At 41.9% G+C, this 19901-nt stretch overlaps 2 protein-coding genes across 4 annotated transcripts in view; one reads left to right on the forward strand and one right to left on the reverse strand.

Annotated features, from left to right (window-relative positions):
* Window positions 1–51: 51 nt before the first annotated feature.
* On the reverse strand, window positions 52–16023 carry LOC109466663 (2-oxoglutarate dehydrogenase, mitochondrial-like). Of its 3 annotated transcripts, XM_019764396.1 has the most exons (21): window positions 15907–16023; window positions 15217–15575; window positions 13425–13634; window positions 12744–12848; window positions 12133–12336; window positions 11470–11624; window positions 10773–11010; window positions 10237–10416; window positions 9643–9834; window positions 9085–9201; window positions 8692–8844; window positions 8355–8457; window positions 7806–8088; window positions 7084–7390; window positions 6713–6784; window positions 6164–6289; window positions 5497–5679; window positions 5049–5102; window positions 4450–4604; window positions 2919–3082; window positions 52–1357 (listed from the first exon to the last, which is right to left on the reverse strand). In XM_019764396.1, exons 2-20 carry the CDS (start codon window positions 15430–15432, stop codon window positions 2932–2934), a joined length of 3204 nt encoding a protein of 1067 aa, XP_019619955.1. In that variant the 5' UTR covers window positions 15433–15575; window positions 15907–16023; the 3' UTR covers window positions 52–1357; window positions 2919–2931. The 3 variants fall into 3 exon arrangements, with proteins under 3 accessions (XP_019619955.1, XP_019619956.1, XP_019619957.1); XM_019764397.1 differs by lacking the exon at window positions 2919–3082; XM_019764398.1 differs by lacking the exons at window positions 52–1357; window positions 12744–12848 and having other exon boundaries at window positions 2932–3082.
* Window positions 16024–19441: 3418 nt separating this feature from the next.
* LOC109466725 (ankyrin repeat domain-containing protein 17-like) overlaps window positions 19442–19901 on the forward strand; it is a 26140-nt gene continuing 25680 nt past the window's right edge. Inside the window, exon 1 of the mRNA XM_019764484.1 lies at window positions 19442–19772. Within this exon, the coding sequence (XP_019620043.1) occupies window positions 19578–19772 (195 nt within the window). The 5' untranslated portion in view covers window positions 19442–19577. The remainder of the gene's footprint in view (window positions 19773–19901) is intronic.

A 19901-nucleotide genomic window follows, 5' to 3' on the forward strand; every position in this document is an offset into this window, starting at 1 on the left:
TCAAAATGTCATAGGAAGCCCTTAAGTACAAACCAAACAGTACCACAAATATGTCACAATAGTCTTTAATCAAAGTCTCTCTTCTTTAAAGCAACATACAATGGAAAAGTCCAGACCATTCCTGATACATGACTACCATTTCAAGCCCCATATCTTAAAGAGTTAGAATCAAGGCTCACCACTAAAATTAACCAATAGTTTCATTCTCTGTCAAATATGCAGTCGTCTGTAGACTGAATAGTTAGTGGAGCAAGAATAATTTTCATGCAATCAACATAAAGATAAAGTACATTTCTTTGTCATACCTCAAATCTGTTTGAAACATTAAATTTTGACCTTCAGAGCCCTGTTTTTGGGACCACAATACCTCTATACATTCTTTTTTTACTTTGTACAAAAGAACACAAAGTTTAAGATAAAACCGACTCGTTGAAATGTTCAACAATAAATTTCAAAACATGCGAAGACACAATATCAACGAAGTTCAACAATAACCTATAAGAACTGCATCCACACTTCAGAAGTTTTACGATTGGACCCCCTTCCCTTAATTTGCTATTCTACATTTTCTCTGTACTGGATACTATCGTGTATGATTAGATGATTTTCTATTTTTGTACAAAGATTGTGTGAAAATTATCACATTATGGCCTCAGAAACAGTGACTTCTATGTCCTGGCAAGTTTGTGTGGTGTATGTTTTTCCTATCTTGTATCTAGTCTTCATATTATTTGACATTGCAACAATACAATGTACCCATGTATACAGTGTAGTGCATTTGTCAATCAGAGACTGTCCCTTGCATTCCCTTTTAGTTTGAACTCATGTATGTTTAGTGAAACATTCCCATATTGAAATTTAGCAAAGGACAAATCTTTAACAACCTAGCTGCTGCCAGTGTCTCCTCCTAAGATAGACTACTCTCTTAAATAATTTTACATAATACATGTACCACCAGCTGTCATTAGTTTGTGCTATAGTTGCCCCATCTACTGTGCAGTTTGATGTGAAAGAAAACATCAACAGGGCCAAATATCAAATCAAAACTCACTTCAAAACAGCATACTTGTCAAATTCAACTGGCTCTCCTGGATTACAAATTAAGTATATATCCTTATGAACCCACTTTGAATATTATTGAGGTCTATGTCTATTAACTAGTCACATTTAAGAGGATGCAGCTAAAGTGAGAATGGCCTGGATGAGGGGATGTTGTGTTCATTCTTGTGAGGGTCCAACCCAAACCGGTTCTTTCCAGTTGAGGTCGGTGGCTTGGTTGACAAAATTGTTCTGTTCGCTTGTATGTTTGAACTTGTTTCCAGCTGCGGAGGCGGCAGCTCCATGGCGGCCACAGTATCTGTCACATGGGGGGAAAGGAGAACAAATAAATTAGAACCAGAATTAAGGTAACATTTGCAAAGCAAATGCATAATGTTTACCTTTGCATATGGTCTGCTCTGTTAATTCTTACCCAAACACATTCAAAAATGGTCAGACAAGAGTCAAGATTCTACATGTTGTACTAAGAGCAGTTGATATTTCAGACTTATATAGCAAAATTATGAAGAACACCAAAAGGAGCTTAGTATAGCTTAGTTACATTAAATTTTGCATGTACATACATTACCTTTGGCCAAGTGAAATTACATGGTATTTATACTATAGAACACACATACATGTATTACAATAAAACCCACAGAACAAATACAGTGTACATTCCCAGCATCTTTCAAATGGAATTTTCTTACAAATGACTGACTAAACGCAAATGATCACAATCATGGTATATATAGTACTAAATCGCTTCCTGGACCCCAAATATACATGTATACAATGGTCATGTAAATTTATAGTCTAGTACTTCCTGTACTGAATACATTGGACATTATCACTAGATATAAGAGCCCCAGAGAATATGATCTGAATGTAAATATTACGTCGTACCATCTTCATTTTGCAAAAAAAATTAATCTCCTGTAACCAGTATTTTGTGGTGAACACAAAAAAAGAAAAAGGAACTTGTTATATTAGGTCCTCTGTTGTTGTCCTTAGAAAATTTAGTTTCGTTTACAGTACAGTTGTTTCAGCAATTGTACTTTCAGATGACTGAACAGTTTTAATTTTAAGTTTTGCAGAGCAATGTTAACTGCACAAAGCTTTCAAAAACTTTTACAGCATTAGAGCTGCAAGCCTGCAGCACACACAAGTCTACACAAACACACACACAAACCAAAGCAAACCACACCCAGAACTAAAGACTTAAGCACACATGTGCACAGTAGTGACAGGAAAATTAGAACAGATTGAGGTAATGATGTTGGGATTTGATGATTTTTGTGGTTGTTAGGGTAAGCGATCACACAGGGATGTATCTCTCAGTTCCAATGACACCTCAGATAATTCAGATGTAAACAACTTTTCTAAACAATTCTTTGGTAGTGATTTTATGGTCATGACCTATGATTTTTTTTTTCATTTTGTCAACATGTTTGCAATTACAAGCTATATGTAGTAATGAAATAGAGAAAGATTATTGGATGCTTGTGTGTTTACTGAGCTAATTTGAGCTTATATACATAATTTGAGCTACTTTTTCTTGCAGATTGGATAGGCACCTTAAATGGGTATTTAGAAAAATTGGTCACAAAATTTGCTTGTCAAATACGTCTTAAGTTTCATTGCCAATTCTTTTCGGCACACATTGTAGAATCTTTTCCTTAGTGCCAGCTCGAGTGCCTATAGCTAGTTGGAAACTGAGATATCTCCCAACATTGGAAGTCAAGTGCAATAAAGCAGGCTCCACCTCTGAGGCATCGCCAAAAACAGATGGATTCTGAGAATCAGAGTCTGATTGGTGAGGGTGGTTAGTAGGAGGACTGGAGGTTAGATAGGGTTACACAAATGGACCGTGCACTGACTGGAGATGAGATTTCAGCCGGTGAGATTTCTCCTGGGTTGGCTTTGCCAAAGGGCTACATGATTGTCAAGGTTCATGGCATGCTCCAGCAGCCTGTTCAGCTCCTGGTGATGGCTTTGTTTAGCTCCTGTGGCCGCGGCGGCAGTTGGCGCACGACCTGCGTAGCTACAGTTACAATACACCAACAGAAAGGGGGAGGAGGCATGCGTGAGAAATGAAATATTAACCTTGTTCCATGTAGTGAATGGTATATTATAGAGCGTTTTCATCTTTCCTTTCTATCAATGAGGCAGGTGGGTGCTGGCCGCCATGTTGGTGTCCTCATTTGCATTTTAGTGGATCGTAAGTGCACAATAGCTCAAGTGTACACAGCATTTTTGTGCTTCATTTGCAGATGTCTAAGTAGTTATTCTGACCAAGTAGACTCTTCTTTAAACTGTAGACATTTTCAAAGCAGTCACTGGGTTATTCCAGAGTTTATAGGCTTGGAAAAGACTAGAGCTAGGATTCATTGAAATGCAAATGGTGACACCAACATGGCGGCATACACAGCAAAGGCATCACCCGAAAACGCTCTATAAAAGGGAGTAAGTTAGCGGCAAGTAGTCGGTGATAGGAAAAGTGGCAGGAATGGCAGTGAGGCTGGTGGTGCAAAACAAAGAAGAGAAAGATCTAGAGAAGCAACAAGTTCCTTAATCATGCAACATCTTTGATAGCATACATGTACATCTTTTGTAGCCATCATTTGGCTAGCGCAGTGGTTAATGTCCTTGGTCTTCAGTTTAAGCTGACAAAAAAGATTTGCAAGCTCTAGATCTGCTTAGAAGCTCGAAGCTGCCTCCACACAAATTTGAGATCAATGGCAATGAAGAGCTGCACCTTGCGTAAGCGTGAATTGGACACAAAGCAACACAAAGCTATAGAATCAAAGAGTTAAATTTTTTGTGTGAAGCAATTTTTCATCAGAAGTGTGGACTGAGATGATCAGTGTGATTATTTGAAAACCATTGTTAATCTTTCCTTTAAATTAGCTGAAATTCAATAGCAATACTGAAACCGTGGAGCATAAACATTACTTAAAGTATGACCATATTATATTTCCATCTCTCTGTCAGTTGAATGTGCATAACGTATTCTTAAAACAATTTCTAAAACTTTTACAGAACCATAGAAATGGCAGCATACCGAAAAATAATCTTGAACATAGACATGTGGCAAATTAAGGCCACACCAACATAATTTGTTGGTTCACAAATTTGCCGGCCTAATTTTTTTCTGATTTGAAAAAAAAAAAAAACAAATTTCAGATTCTGAATCAACTCCAAAATACTCATATTTTGGCCCCAACAGTTTTTCCATCTATCAAATGCAGTGGTTTGAAATTTTTTGGCCCTGTCACTTCATATTTTTTCTAAAAAAAATCCGAGAACCAACAAATGAAATTGGTGTGGCCTAAAGCCTGTTTAACATATTGGGACGTGAATGTCGTCACTGATCGTGACCGTACGACCGTTGTTTCCCCGCGGCCCTACCTGACGTGGCGCTCGCGGTTAACCGTCGTGCGGATGCGAGGCTGGATGTAGCTCCAGGCACCCATGTTCTTGTGCTCCTCCTGTGCCCACACCAGGTCAGCGTTGGGGTACAGGTCACACTGCTGCTTCACCATGTCAAACGGGAAGGGAGAGATCTGGAAAACACAAAACAACCTCACACATCTATGTGGATCTTCAGAATCTACAGAAATCTCATACCGGATAGCTAAATAATGGCCCCTCAGTCCCCACCTTTCGCCGAAAATTTTCTTTAGCAGTGAAATATTCAATTATTTTTGAAATCGTTTCCACCTTTGCTCTGCAGAAGTCAATTATGACAGAGATGGCATGCGGCATATCTTTCCAGGCACTTTTGACCAATTGTTAATGTCGCGTGTTCATAAGGTATTGCAATGAAAGTGATCAGACAAACACAGACAATTCAACGCTCTTCCCTGCTGTGTGGAAACAAATTAAAGTCTTATCTCTTGATCATGTTAACTACCAACAACAATGACCCAATAAGATGAAGTTCACCCCTGTGCTGTTTACTCCATGGTGTTGTTACACTTGTGGTCGACCTCCCCCAAGTTCATTACCTGCTCGATGCGAACAATCGCAATTTTGTCGTCCAGATCACGAGCCTTCCTCTCCTGCAAGGAAAAGTCAACACAGACATTTAAAAAACGATGGATTCAATGTTAGGAACAGATCTGCACCTTGGGCAGAGTTCCATTCTTAAAGGGCATTATATATATATATATAATCATTATGTGTAGGCTGAATCTACCTTTATCACACGCCCTAGCAATATGCACACAAATATGATTGTGACAAACTAACATGTTGAAAACCTGGGGTATCTTTACAAATATCTTTACAAAATACACAAACATTCAACTTGAGTATCATACTATTTGAGTTATGCTGCTTACAAACAGACAGATAGACAAACAAACGGATGAACACTACTGAAAACATACATGTAACCTTCTTGGTGAAGGTAACAAGACTGTGTAGAACAAATGTGTATCTGTGTCTACGTACCTTAGTCAGGTCGTAGTAGACCTTCCCTGTACAGAAGATGAGGCGCTGCACCTGGTCGTGGTTCTGACCTGCCGGGCCGGTGTCCGGGATCAGGCGCTGGAACGTCGTGCCGGGCAGCATGTCGTCAAACGACGAGCGCGCCTCGGGATGGCGCAGCAGGCTCTTTGGTGTCATCACAACAAGCTGGAGGTACAGCACAGTTCACAAGGTTAACATGTAAATTAATTCAATCACTAAATAGATGCTGTTAATCTACATTTTGTGTGTACTGTCTGTTATATCATATTTATCATATATATGCCAGAAGACGTCAACCAGACGTCAATCAGATGGCTCCATTTCCCATTGGTTATCAGGCAATAACCTAAACAGTGGTCGGATATTAGAATAACCGACCACTTTTTGGACCACTGTTCGCTAGCGCTCACTCGGCAGTTCAATTGGTGGTTATAGGAAATGACCAGGCCTTATGACATGATAAACACCTCGGGCAGGTCATTAACCCTTAATTACCAGTTAGTAAAAAGTGGTTGATTTTGCTACTCTTTTGCTACATTTGCAGAACTGTGCAACGCCCGAAGATGTCATTATCAAAGCACTGATCAGTTAGCAGTTATAGTTCACTCCTTGTATTACCCTATCCTGACAAGTATAGCCTAGAACTTACAGGCTTCCTGAAGGGCAGCAGCACCTGTCGGCGCAGCAGGTGGAAGTAGTTGGCCGGGGTGGTGCAGTTAGCCACGATCCAGTTGTGGTCAAACAGCTGACGGATCTCAAACCGCTCATCAATTTCCTGCAAAAACAAGCATGATTATAATTATGCTTAAGTTAAATTTTAGATCCAACACAAAGAAGTTCTCTCAGCTAGAACTTTCGACCAGTCACTATGGTCTTCCTCAGTAGACTGACCCAGTGAGGCTTGTCATGTGGCTTCTTTGAAATGTGACGTCGACACTGCGTCAAAGGTGGTAGACAATGGCGGCCCCCGTCACGGTTGAGTGAAGGGTGATGGAAATAGCTGCCCTGATGTAAATAGCCTCTTTCACCCCTCTCAGGAAATAGTGACTGTCTTGTTCGGTGTCATCGTCTACCAGATGCCTTTGACCCGGTGTTCTTAATATACATGTTGATGTAGTTTAGCTTAATGAAAAGTGGTTGGGATGAATGCCATGTACTGTAATTTTACTGACATTTGGGGATGTTCTTTTTTACTTACCGGATAAAGATCTGAATCTTCTGTACTCATCTGCAGAAAACGCTCCATACGGGCACTGGAGTGTTCTGGGCCCTACAACAACAACAACACAACACATTTTGTGGGAGAAAAAACAGTGTTTTAGGAGCTAATGCCATCATAGGACTTAACTACATGAATTTCACTATTAATAGCCAAAGAGCTAGTATGTAGGCAAAGGTCATGTACCAGTGTAACAGGCCTGAATCTACCCCAGGCCAAAGTATACCCGGGTTCATTCTGGCCATGGGTACATTCTGGCATGTTACACCAGAGTCTGATCATTCCCTTGTCAACTCACAGGATCCTTCCTTAGCATTTTTCTTCATAAAAAGTGTCAACTTGGGACGTACCATTCCCTCATACCCGTGGGGTAGGAGCAGGGTGATGCCGGTCTGCCGGACCCACTTGGCCTGCCCACTGCTGATGAACTGGTCGATAATACACTGAGCGGTGTTGGAAAAGTCCCCAAACTGAGCTTCCCACAGGACAAGGGCATTGGGGTTACTCATACTGTAACCCAGCTCAAAGCCCATGACAGCGTACTCGGACAGCGAGCTGTTACAGACGGTGTAGGGAGCCTGGTCCGGCCACAGGTTGTCCAGCGGTGTCCAGAACACCTTGTCACGGTTCTGGTCATGCAGCACGTGATGGCGCTGACTGTTGACAAGGAAAAAAAGCACAGGGGTCAAATTCTCATGGTTTTGGTAGTTTTTAGATGATACATTGAATGTAGTATGCTTGTCAGCCAAATCACATAAAGTTCCAAGTAACACAACAATAACAATTTATGTAACACAATAACAATATATATATGTAACACAACAATAACAATGATCCTCTGAAGACCCCCAAACTAGTGCGCACCAGCAAAAAAAATGCTGCCAAACCACAGGTATGCAGAGCTGGTATTGTGAATTTCCGGTAATACATTAACTTTTATGACCTGCTGGCCTTTCGCGGAGTTCTTGAGTTCCGTGGAGCCTCGGCAGCCTGGTTGCCATCGATCTATACATGTAGTTACCGCCGGATCCCTACATCCCTACAACAACTGCCACCCAAGCCCATGTTTTACCTGAAGGTGCCTCTCTCTACGTCCTGCCCGCTCAGTCTGACGTGGAAGCCGGAGTGCATGAGGGAGCCGAACGCCATCGCCTCCGCCATGGCCCAGTCCACCCAGCGCTCCTTCACCATGGTGGCGCGCTGGCGCAGGATACGCTTCACGCCGCCGTGGATGGTGAACTTGGGGTCGGGAGGGGGGCTGCCCATGAACGTCCCCACATGGGTGAGGATGTCCTCACTCACTCCCGTGGGCTCACACACCATCATCGAGTCACGTGTCTTATCCTTAAAGAAATCTATAAGGAACCCAAAAGATTTCTAACCTTAGTAAAATATTGAACTTTATTCCAACACAAGGGTTACACAGAGATCAAATTTTCAACGACCACTGTCGCCTTCATCAGGATAATCCGTTAAGTCTCTTGTGAGGTCACATGTACATGTCTGTAACCGTAATTCTCGTGCGATTACATTCAGAAGTGATTGGTTATTGATTATCCTGATGATACATTGCCTATCTAAAAGCTGATGAGAAGAATGAAGACATCAGTGCTGTCCAGACCTGTCCATGGTGAGTCCAGCCAGTGCTTGATGGACAGGATCTTCTCTTCCCTGGCCTGCTGATACGCCTCTTCACAAATCTTGTCATACTTCGCAACCTCCTCCTGAGATGTCAACAGTCACCTTCCGTTAGAAAACATTCAACTACAACAGTATTTATCTATTCATTTTTTCACTATCCGAGCTAGAAAAGGTCAATCAGCTTGAAAAATTTATGTCCCTTGCAGGGGTCCGCATAAAAAAAGGCTAGATCTGGCAGGTTTTTCTAGGGTCGGTCGGGAAACAAGAAACACATTATTTTTGTCAACATTTTTTTTCGAGGCCTAACAGATACTGACTTCATACTCCTCCTGTGTGACCACACCCTCTGAGATGAGTTTCTCAGCGTACTGTCTCAACACGTTGGGCTGCTTGCCGATCTGTTTGTACATCATGGGCTGGGTGAACATGGGCTCGTCCATTTCATTGTGACCACCGCGCCGGTAACACACCTGACAAATGGTGGAAAAGAACAGGTCAGTTTGCAATACAAAGGCCACATCAATTTGATTTGTTGGTTCTCCAATTTTTTATAAAAGATATGAGGCGACAGAGTGAAAAAAAATGAAAGCAGGCTCTATGATAGGAGCCTGCAATATTAAAAATGTCTCACACAAAATGCAGACTGCAGATGAGTACAATGTATTTCTAACACTTATTATACAATAATTATAGCAGTTCTGATGTCATACCAGATCAATCACCACATCCTTCTCAAACTCAGACCTCCAATCAGCTGCCACGTTACAGACGTGGGCCACGGCCTCCGGGTCGTCCGCATTGACATGGAATATGGGCGCTTCCACCACCTAGGTGTCAACAAGTACAATGTACAATATAAGGCACATGTACATCCAATCTGAACAACCTGGATAAAACGAGTTACATTTACATGTAGTGAGAGATCTTGCTGGCCCTAAGCCATCCACAAAAGCAAAAGGCTGGTTGGACTGTGCTTGATACACATGCGTAGAGCACATCGGCAGAACGTACTTCACCTGCGCAAAACCCTGATTCTTCACAGTTTTCGTTGGTTCCATCAAAATCTTGGTTCCATCAAATCTTTTCTGACATAACATTTGGAAACTACAGATGGGATGTTAACCATATATATGCAAATGTGACCTTATATGAGACGTCCTGCTGAAGTGCTATGCACAATACATTACGGGCTTTGCGCAAGTGCAGTACATTCTGCTGATGTGCTCTATATCAAGTACAGTTCAACCAGCCTCTGCTTTTGTCCTTACCTTGGCCACATCTGTGCAGTAGGCAGACGAGCGTGAGAACCGGGGGTCCGTGGTGAAGCCGATCTGGTTGTTGACCACCACGTGAATGGTTCCGTGGGTGGTGTACGCGGGAAGGTCGCTCAGATGGAACGTCTCGAACACAACTCCCTGTCCTGCGAACGCCGCATCTCCATGCATCAGGATACTCATCACCTGAAGAGAGAATGTTTCCAGTTTCAGATGACAGAAAGGTGTCTTGTTTTCATTTGAATTTCTACTTCAGCATTTTAAAAATATGGAAATTAAACAGTCAACCTCAGCCTGGAAAAATAATTTGGTCTGCAATTTGGCACACTTCATAAAAAAAGTAGTGCTACGGCATAGCACTATGGGTGGAATGTACAAACCTTCCTGTTCTTGCCCTAAAATCTGAATGCTATCTCAGTATCAAAGAACACAACACACTTATCAAAAAGGAGTAGGGGTCCTTTCGAGTGTGAGTGGTTCAAACCTTACAGTTCAGTATTAGGCAACTTACATGACTGATGTGTTACGCCTAAGACAAGGCAGTTTACCGGCTATGTGAGACAAGCAAACAAACAAACAAGCACACACCTTCTTCCCCTCTATGTCGCCCCTGTAGTACTGCTCTGCCCGAGTCTTCCCCTGCACCACAGGGTCCACAGCCTCCAGGTGGGAGGGGTTGGCCACCAGCGCCAGTTTGATGGACTTGTTAGTGGTGCGGTTCAGTCTCATGTGGGAGCAGCCAAGATGGTACTTCACATCACCAGAACCCTGCAGATGTTGTCAATGTATCAGTATCCTGTACATCATTTTTATATTTTCAAAAACTGTGAAACCAACTCAAGTTTAGAATTAGGCCACACTGACTGCGAAATCAATGCGCGCACAGTCATGAACCATAAAATCGAATCAGTGTGGCCTTTGGTATGTGTGAAAAAATAGTTGCTGTTGTAGTGAATGATTTTTGTGAAACTATTCTAAAGCTTAAGCCACATTTCAATCACATGCTAGAGTTACCTGCACCTTCAAACTTTAAGCACCAGTACAACAGTAGACTAGATCTTTAAGTACAATCTACATGTAGATGTGGTCTTTGTGAACATCAAAAATATGTACAACTGTAATACCTCATCATCAGCCTCCAAGCTGGAGTCAAACTGACACAAGATCTGGTCCAGATCCTTGCGGACGACATTCGCCAGCACGTTGAGGCGCCCTCTGTGAGGCATGCCCAGTACGAAGCTCTCCACGCCCTGCTCCGTACAGCGGTCGATGATGGTCTTCAGCGCCGGGATGAGAACCTCACACCCCTCCAGACCAAACCGCTTCTCAGCAGGGTACTTGGTCGCTAGGAACTGTTCAAACCTGTAAAAACCATCATGGTCTTATAGAAACAATACTCCATCCCTGATAGACTTATTGAAAATATATGAATTTATTTAGTACCCTCATTATCATTTCAGATCCTACAGTGGAAGCCTTCGACAGCTCAAGTAAAGTACGACAATTAACTGCTCATTTATGACATTGACGCTAACCCTTTGTTGTTAAGACTGTCTACTAGGTAGGGCAATGTGCTCTTGTGATATCTGGTAGTTCTACATTTGAACTGTGTTATCTGGTCTCTACCTAAGATTCCTGCCATGAAGACTTGCACGTTTGGCGGAAACCACTTCAAGAAAGCTGCGGAGCTCAACAAGGAGGTAGCAAACTTACATCTGAAACAACTGTTTACCTGTCATTTGTGTCAGACAGTATATATTATGATGGAGATATATGCCATTACCACAAACAAAGCACAAAACTGGATCCATCTTGTCCCACCTTGTTGATCTGACCAGACGTGCGAGTGTCAGCCTCTTGGTCTCGCTTTCCATGGACATGATCCCGGGGATCTCAAACTTCTGCCTGATCCAGTCACACTTGGACCGGTCGTTGATATGCATGTACTCCAGTCCTATGGTTTGGCAGTAGGTCTCCTATATAATACGTCATACATTAACCCTTGTCCTGCTGGCAATTTTCACACAATATTTTAAAATAATTTCATGTCTTAATCAGGTTACAGACCCTTGACCTTTTTTGCCCTGCGGCGGCGTAGTTACTTCCGCATTCGTTGCGTTTCGCTGCGGTGTGATGCGTTGCACAAGAAACACCCCCACATCGCACATATACAGGGCACTATATAGATGGTACTGTATGTGCAACCCATATATATATGGGCCCCGCAGGACAAGGGTCAAGAAAGGCACAATTGTTTCATTCTCACACTCTCTTCTAAGAAACTCTCTAGACATAACAAGAAATCAGAAAATTCATACATCTATGATTAGTATAAAATTTAGCTCTGTTTGTTGTCAGTTTGTAAAGGTGACTAGAAGAATATGGTACATATATGTAGTTGTGAGCATAGAATAAAGATTAACATGTACCAGTATGCAATGAGGACGGTCATTAAGTACTATTGAGTGTTTCTCTAATACAGACCTCTAATCTCTTAATGATCTCCCTTAGAGGAAGGGATGAGTTCCCTCCCCCGATGAAGGTGGTTTGTGGGAGAACAAACGTGCGGTCCAGGTCCTCCTCGTTGAAGCGATAGTACGGCAGCGTGAGCTCCCGTGGCGTGGAGGAGTCCAGGTCTGCCTCCATGATACCCAGCGGGTCCAACTTGGCACATTGGTGACCACGGATCTGAAAAAGCACGCCACAGATATTTTCATGAATAGTTTTATCAGGTTGTAAACTCAGAAGGCATAACTTAGGTCTACTTCTTTTAAACTTAAATGAAGCTGTTAGAATAAATATAATGTTACCTTCATTGTCAACTTTAGACTGAGAGAATAAAGAAACTTCACAACGTTTGTCACAACTCTTATTAAAATAATATAGTCTTATTAGGGGAAAAACAGTTAAAATGTTCTTGATAGTAACCATACAAACTGTTTAAACTCTTCTTTGTGTTGGATCAAAAGTTGTAAACATGTACATGTAACTACCAACACAGATGAACTTTCATGATAACTGTTCAAACTGACTAACAAACAAGCAAACTGCTTGATTTCAGCCCTGCTAGTACCTCCTGCCTGTCCCTACCTCACCTGGTAAGCCCTAATCATAGCATGCATTCTCTGGTGAGGTACAACTTTGTTAACCCAGCTCCTGTCCTCAGCACTGATGCCTACTGACTGGTCTACACTGGGATCCTGGGAGCAAGTGGCACCTGACTCAACATCTGTCTCATATACTTCAAATATTATATATATACTTATGAATGGGAATATCAGAAAAATACCAGATCATGGTGTTACTCTAATTTTTCAGAGAATGGTTAATACTGTACAACAGCATGACACTTAATGTGATTTGTATCATGTATAACTTGCATAGTATTATACAATATATACATTGTATGTAAAACGTGGCACCAAAGAGTTCATAAATAAGGCCACTGGCATATAGAGAACAGTGCCTAATCAAAAAGTATAGATCGTCTATGAAGGTTAGACATCCAGGTAATAAGATATGTAATTTATAAGTTTGTAAATTTATAATCTATATTGTTTATAAATTTATGAATTTGTAAGTTATTCAAACAACTGGATATGATTTTGGAAACGGTCAGACGTTTAAGGTAGCATCCGCTAACTTTTTTCAGTGACACTGGAGACTTGTCAGAAAGGCAGGTTAATAAGTCCTATTGGTTGACATGTAAATAAGTGAACCTATAGAAGGATATGGACTTGAATTGCTAGAAGCCCTGATATGACGGTGACACTGACCTGATATGACCTGATGATGGCTTGTACAGCAAGATGATCGTCGATGACCTTCCCGCTCATCTGTTCCGGGGTGGCGGCCGGGACAGGTACAGGCATCATGGGCCAGGCTACCGGCTGTACGGGCATCATGGCCGGCATCGGAGGTGGCGACTGGTACGCCTGTCCCGGCGCGGCGCCGCGTTGGGCATTCCGGAAGAAGATATCCCAGGACTATATAATGATATCATCAATAATATTAAACTATAATGATTTTCAGTAACCTCAGGCTTGTAGCCTGGTTAGGCCTAGGAAAAAAAAATGTTGTGTTTCCTGTTTCCCGACTGATCCTAGAAAAACCTGCCAACCCTAATGATAAATTGTTTCATGAACTGCAGTTTACAGATGATTAGCTAGGAGGCGGCAGCACCTAAGTGCCAGCACTTCGCCATATTAGGTTGGGCGTTAATGTGCAGGCCTGCAAGTAAATCAGCCATGGTCAAGGTCAGTACTTGGTCCTAAAATTGTGGCACTGAACCTGGGAAAACCCATGGGATAAGAAAAGTATAAAAAGAACTGCCGATTTGTTGTTGCAAGTTTTAGTACAGCAAGCAGGTCTCCTCTACTGAGGTGAAGTATGCATGGTGCTTTGTTTTAACAGCCAAAAGTGCAATGTGATTGTAACATGGTCATTTTCAGCTACACGTACATGTGAAGCTGTCCTATTCCGGTATAGTATACAAGGGACCAATTAAGGCTTGATGCTTCTGATAAAAGACAAATGCCATAACCAAACAAGTACATCAGAAAAGCATGAAGATGTGTTTGTTGATGTCAAAATCTGAATCAGGTATACTAGTACTTGTCTGGGGTGAATATAAAGTATCATATGTCTGTATAGGCACTATGCCAATTGGGCCATAGGCACAAATGTGCATATGGCCCAATTGTGCTTCATCAGGCATTTTTCTAGCCCCTATATAAGGCTCCAGGTCGAGTTTTATTAATTTGTTGCATATTTACAATGTACCTAACACATTTGTCTGCCAATGTTTTGGAAAATTTCTCCTTGACTGTTTGCTTCTAAAAATCAGAGGGCATTACATCAATGGACAGGCTGAAAGGCTGTAGGAATTTCCATATGGTTATGTTATGGTAATTGTAGCTGCTTCCCAGGGCTAAAACTGCAGTATTCCCATGTGGTTTACTGGCCATTTGCAAACAGGTGATCCTACAAGTGTCCAAGTTTCCAAATAGACAATAATTATTATTGAAATTGAATATCTCGTGGCATAATAAACAGGATTTCTAAGACCATCACCACCGAAACTCACTGAATACACACTGAAGATTGTTTGTATAAAATGGCCTGAGGGAAGGAGAGTTTCCAACTGCCAACCGACGGTTACATGTGTGCTGTAGTCATCATTAACCTCTGGTTAAACTACAATATGGCACATGTTATAGTCAAGAGTAGGGGTGACCTGGCCACTGTGCTTGGCTGAAAAGACAAAGAAGCATTGCACTATTATAGGAAAAGGCATTTGGTGATAGCAGACTTCAAGTTCAGCCCCTCTGACACAAACATATAGAAACTGCAAAGTATGTTATGCAAGAACACATGTATACACACACACACACACACAGACAAGCAAAAAAACAATACTTCACTCCCTTGTTGTAAAATAAATAAACATATTGCACATTCTTGTATAAGGTATATTGCGTAAGATTAACAGTATTGACGTGTGGCTTTTTAACACATGGGGGTCAAGGTCAATCTTTACATGACATGACCCGTAGCCCGTGAACTCACCTTGTGAACACTCTTGGGGTCCTCCAGCCACGCTAAGTACATCTCCTCCACATAGTTAGAGCTGCTACCGTTCAGGAAGGATTCCTGTTGTACCGAGGTGGCCAAGAGTCGGGCCGGCTGGGCGGGGGTCCCCCTCACCGCCGCCGGCACACCTTGGCTAAGTACACCGCGGGCCAACTTGGGCCCACTAGTCCAAAACGTCCTTAAGGTGTACATAATGTCTTATGTGTGTTGACACACCACGTGTTTGTTACAATGGGCACCTCCACTTGTGAGATCCCTCAAGGGAATATGTTGTTTCTTCAAACGGGACTCTTCAGTTCGAGGGGGAGGGCGCCTTTTTCTGTCCTCCCGGCAACCTGTAAAACAACGTTAAAAACCTATAAGTATGTGTTGACAATACCCCCATAGTGTGCCTCTACTTTACAGTTAACTTAACAGGCGTTGATTACATTTAGATGTGAAGAATTAACCTATAGGAAGAGAAAACCGTCTCTTGTTGTGGCTCGACTAGTCACGATTTCCCCCTCAAGGAGAAAACCCGCGCACAACATCATGATGAAATCGGATCCATATCGTCTGACAACTTCCAAAAAAGCTTGTCATCGCTCAAGCGGTGGGCCAACAGCTGCTCAAAAACTATTCATACGCAAGTATAAATAGCTGTCAGACCTTCCGCGTGCGTCTTACCTTCACAAGAGAGTCTTAAAGAGGGGGAAAGACGAGATTGTTGGAGACAAGTGCTGGTAGCGCAACAGGGCCGTACGAGATGACCTCTGTCAGGGGATTCTGGTGACGTCATGGAATATTTACTGCGCATGACAGGTGACCTTTGAAAGGGGCGTTGCCCATGACGTCAGAAATTCTTTAAAAACCCCAAACCCACATCGCTGTACATATTGTTACGTTGGGTAGAAACCGTTTGTCGATAAGTATTATTAGGGGGGAAAACATTGTGACGAAGAAGCAAGTGAGTGCATGGAGAGTATGGAGAAAATCTGACCAAAAAATGGGGTATTCAAAGGTTTAGCTGCTACATTAGAGTGAAAATGAATAGTACAAATGTTGGCATGTCAGTCAAGTCAATGCCATTCTTTATTCCCGATCCCCTTTATGTTGTAACGTTACCTGTAGGTAGTTTTATATGGCTGCAACATTTTAGTTTCTATTTCGAATTCAGTACTATATTTTACGTTATATCATTGCTCTCAATTTAGAAATTCTGCCAGCAAAACGAGAACAGGGGTCATAACAATGATTCCTACAGCCTATCCGATAATTGTCAAGCCGACTTGCACTTATATAAATTACATATCATTACGTTTCGTACTTACCTTCTATTCTAGATGAGGTCAACCAATTGGCCAACGTAACGTGTCGCAGCAGGCAAATATTTTTTCTATCTCTATTATTGCTTTCTTACGGAGATCTGTATATATCTGTGATGACTTCAGTAATGCTGGGCTTCCTCACCGTTTTTAGAGCATCATTGGAGGGAACGTCGCATAGAAACGTGATCAATTATGCATAGGTTTCCTTTTCAGCAAATCCATCACTAGCTTGACCTTTTAGGCACCCTTTCCGGTCAAGGCCTGGTCAAGGCTCACCGACAGCAGGTTACTGGTGAACCACGCCCCCTAGCGGATGCGACAATCTGTCCGGAAGGGCTAAGTCGATCGACATGATCAAATCTGTCTAACATGCCTAAAGGGTTGTATGTTGGAACTTGGATGTCATTGAAAAAGCCGAAATTGGCGAAAACAAATTAAGGAAACGTTACATTTGCCTGTTGCCATTTGTCAGTTCAGCATATGGGGACAGATGCAACATATATAGGGGGGCACTGAGGTAAAGAAAGTAATAAAGTTTGCTGACCTGCATGCTGTCCGGACCCCAAGATTGACTAAGTGAGTGATAGAGCTGGAAATAAAAGCGGAAGCATATCCGCCAATCGGAGGTAGAAGAGCTGGAAGAAAAAAAATTATGTCTAATTTAACATGTATATGTAGTGTTAGGACTTTATCTACTTGACTGTTTAAGACAGTGGACGGATTTGCCATCCTGGGGTAAAGTTGCCGGTTGTCGCTCTTGTAATTTCTTCGTCCTTGCTTTTCCATTGAATGGAAGTCGTTTAGCGACAAAAGTTGACCTACGAGTTGTAATTCTGGTATAATGATCCATGATATAAAGGATAAAGACAGCATAACACACAAATTAATGCTTTATGTTATTGTAATACTGAAATTCGTTTGAACAAAGGACAGTGCACGTTTGTGTCCTTGTTTGAACCAAGGACATAATGTCCTTGTTTGAACTGACTAAAAAAGTTCAGGTCGGTGCTGTTACTCAGTCAAAAGTGGGGGTGTATCGAAGATAGACTACTCTTGCTTCTACTAGTGATTTCATAACATGTCTGACTGAAATTGCGAGTCTGCTGCCAGAGTCCTACGGGCGCTTCTCTTCACAGACATGAAATGTGTCCCTGTGGACATCATTATCCGTCCAAATTGCGGCACTGGAGCCAAGGTGTGATTGAAGCCGACGATGACCAGATAAACAGAATGAAACTTTAGTGTATGATCGGCGTCGTGCAATCGCAGCATCGCGTGTGACCAATATAAAGGCCACAGCAAGTAATTCTATGGATGGCATCAGCGCACGAATTAATTTTCGTCTGATTTTTAAAAAAAATGATCAAGTTGCCGAAAATGGGAAAATATGTTGTTCAAACACAATCTGGTATCCAGCAAATTTGAGACACAATTGTTCGCGTTTCGCCCGAATGTTGACACTTACACGTTCCATCGCATCCTACCTAGCCCAGTATAGTACAAATGTAGCTGCCCATGATGGTACGACCGTGAAGCCGTTTTATTAGAATGTCTTTACGCCTTTCAAGGACACAGGTAAATACTGTTGAATACAAAAATTAAAGATCTGTTTGGTTTTGATATCATATCATGTACATGTATTGTCACCTCAACGCTTATGACCTCAAGATTTGAAAATAAAAGAATCTCTTTTTTTGCTCGCCTTGTTTTTCCCTATCGCATTATATTTGGAATCAGCGGAGAATGTTATCCATAAAGTATACTGTGGTCATATAAGTAGTGCGTCTCAAGATCAATATCCTAATAATTTTTTAGGGCAAAGAACTGTTACTAAACCTCCTTACTTCCTTTGAGCACGTCGGCAGCTACGTACTTCACCTGCGCGAAATTTAAACCCTTTATGTATTGTGTAAAGCACTTCGCCAAACATCTCATATAAGGTCGTATATTCGCATATATAACGGTTAACATCCTGTCTGTAGTTTCCAAATGTTATGTCGGAAACGATATCCACAGGCAAAATTCTGATACAACGTTGACCAAACATCCAAGGAAAACTGTGGAAAATCAGGGTTTCGCGCACGACGCAGTGCTTTCTTTGAGGTACTGGACATTATGCGTGTTGACTCCTCAGTATTGTCATAGAGGTACTTTCCATACAACCTCTCTGGTATTGTTGAACGCAATGGAGTGACTGCATTGTACCTCAAAACAGTGAGTCTGTGACTGTGTCCTATTGGATTAGGGGTGTCAAAAATCATATTAAGTACTTCTATTCTAATCACGCATGCGCACTGTGGGGAGCGCCACAGCCCATATATGTGGATGAACCAGCCAGACAACATACTTTTATTAAAAAACATTTACTGATATTGATAATCAGATGCGTATGAGTTAAAAGTTCTGACTTTTCAAGCAAGAGTCTTTTTTTAATTTAACTCTGATTATAACCGCCTTTCTCTAAAGCAAGCTTGTTTCACTTGATGAGTGCGTTGTTATGTGCCCATCAAATTTTGCTGCAATAATCCAGATGAATTACGAAAAATTGGAAATAATGATTTGCATAAATATTATATAAACATATGCGATTTAAACATTATTTCGTTAGTTCCATGCGATTTTCTTGCCTAACTTCAGAACCCCAATTAACAGTCACGTGGTAAGTGTCGGCATGCGAAGTCTGCTATTGGCCGCTGCCAAATGTACCCAAAAGTAGGACTGACATTAAAAACAGTTTTTATGAAACAGACAACACCTTTTCTTACACAGAAGTGCCAAACCACCTTATATAGGTGTATAATGGTTTCATAATTTTTATATTTGCACATTAAGTCGTGATATTGCTGAAAAATTAGATAAATTTGTTTCTGCCGTTTTCCCGCGGTTAGCTTACATCCGGGTCAGTCACATTTCATAATGGCGGAGAGTAGCGACTGAGGTGACAGCCTCTCACGACATTCCCACTATTATTTCTTCAATAGCACTGCTAGAAAGACAGAAAACGTGCCTATGTGAAGCCGAGCGCGGAAGATGCAGCATGAAATACAAAATGTAGAAGGGGAACCCGAACAGATGGCGAAGAATGAGGGGAATTCTGGGTCCAAAGTCGAGCCCCTGAACGTTACCTTCACCAAGCTGGCCGATCCCCATGCTGTGCTAGCCGCTGCCATGCAGGACGATTTGATGGCTGACTTGTCAGGAAGTGAGGAAGGGGAGGTTTCTGAGGTTAGTACAGACATTTTCCTCGCAGAAACGAGACCAACAGGTGTGTAGAACGGGTCGCTGGACGACAGAGGGGAACAGATTTCGGGGGTCGAATCTGCTATGGCGTGTCGTCATTTTTTTTTTTTTTTT

Source organism: Branchiostoma belcheri, unplaced genomic scaffold (genome assembly GCF_001625305.1).
Source record: "Branchiostoma belcheri isolate BF01 breed outbred unplaced genomic scaffold, Haploidv18h27 scaffold17, whole genome shotgun sequence".
Classification (NCBI taxonomy): domain Eukaryota; kingdom Metazoa; phylum Chordata; class Leptocardii; order Amphioxiformes; family Branchiostomatidae; genus Branchiostoma; species Branchiostoma belcheri.

Bases quoted from the DNA above. Each gene is read 5' to 3' on its own strand.
- LOC109466663 (XM_019764396.1), bottom strand. From the start codon at position 15,432: ATGTACACCTTAAGGACGTTTTGGACTAGTGGGCCCAAGTTGGCCCGC. The intron at 10,417-10,772 runs GTATTACAGTTG...CAACATCTGCAG, and splicing joins GCTTGGAGGCTGATGATGAG to GGTTCTGGTGATGTGAAGTA. The intron at 8,845-9,084 runs GTATGACATCAG...ACCATTTGTCAG, and splicing joins AGGATGTGGTGATTGATCTG to GTGTGTTACCGGCGCGGTGG.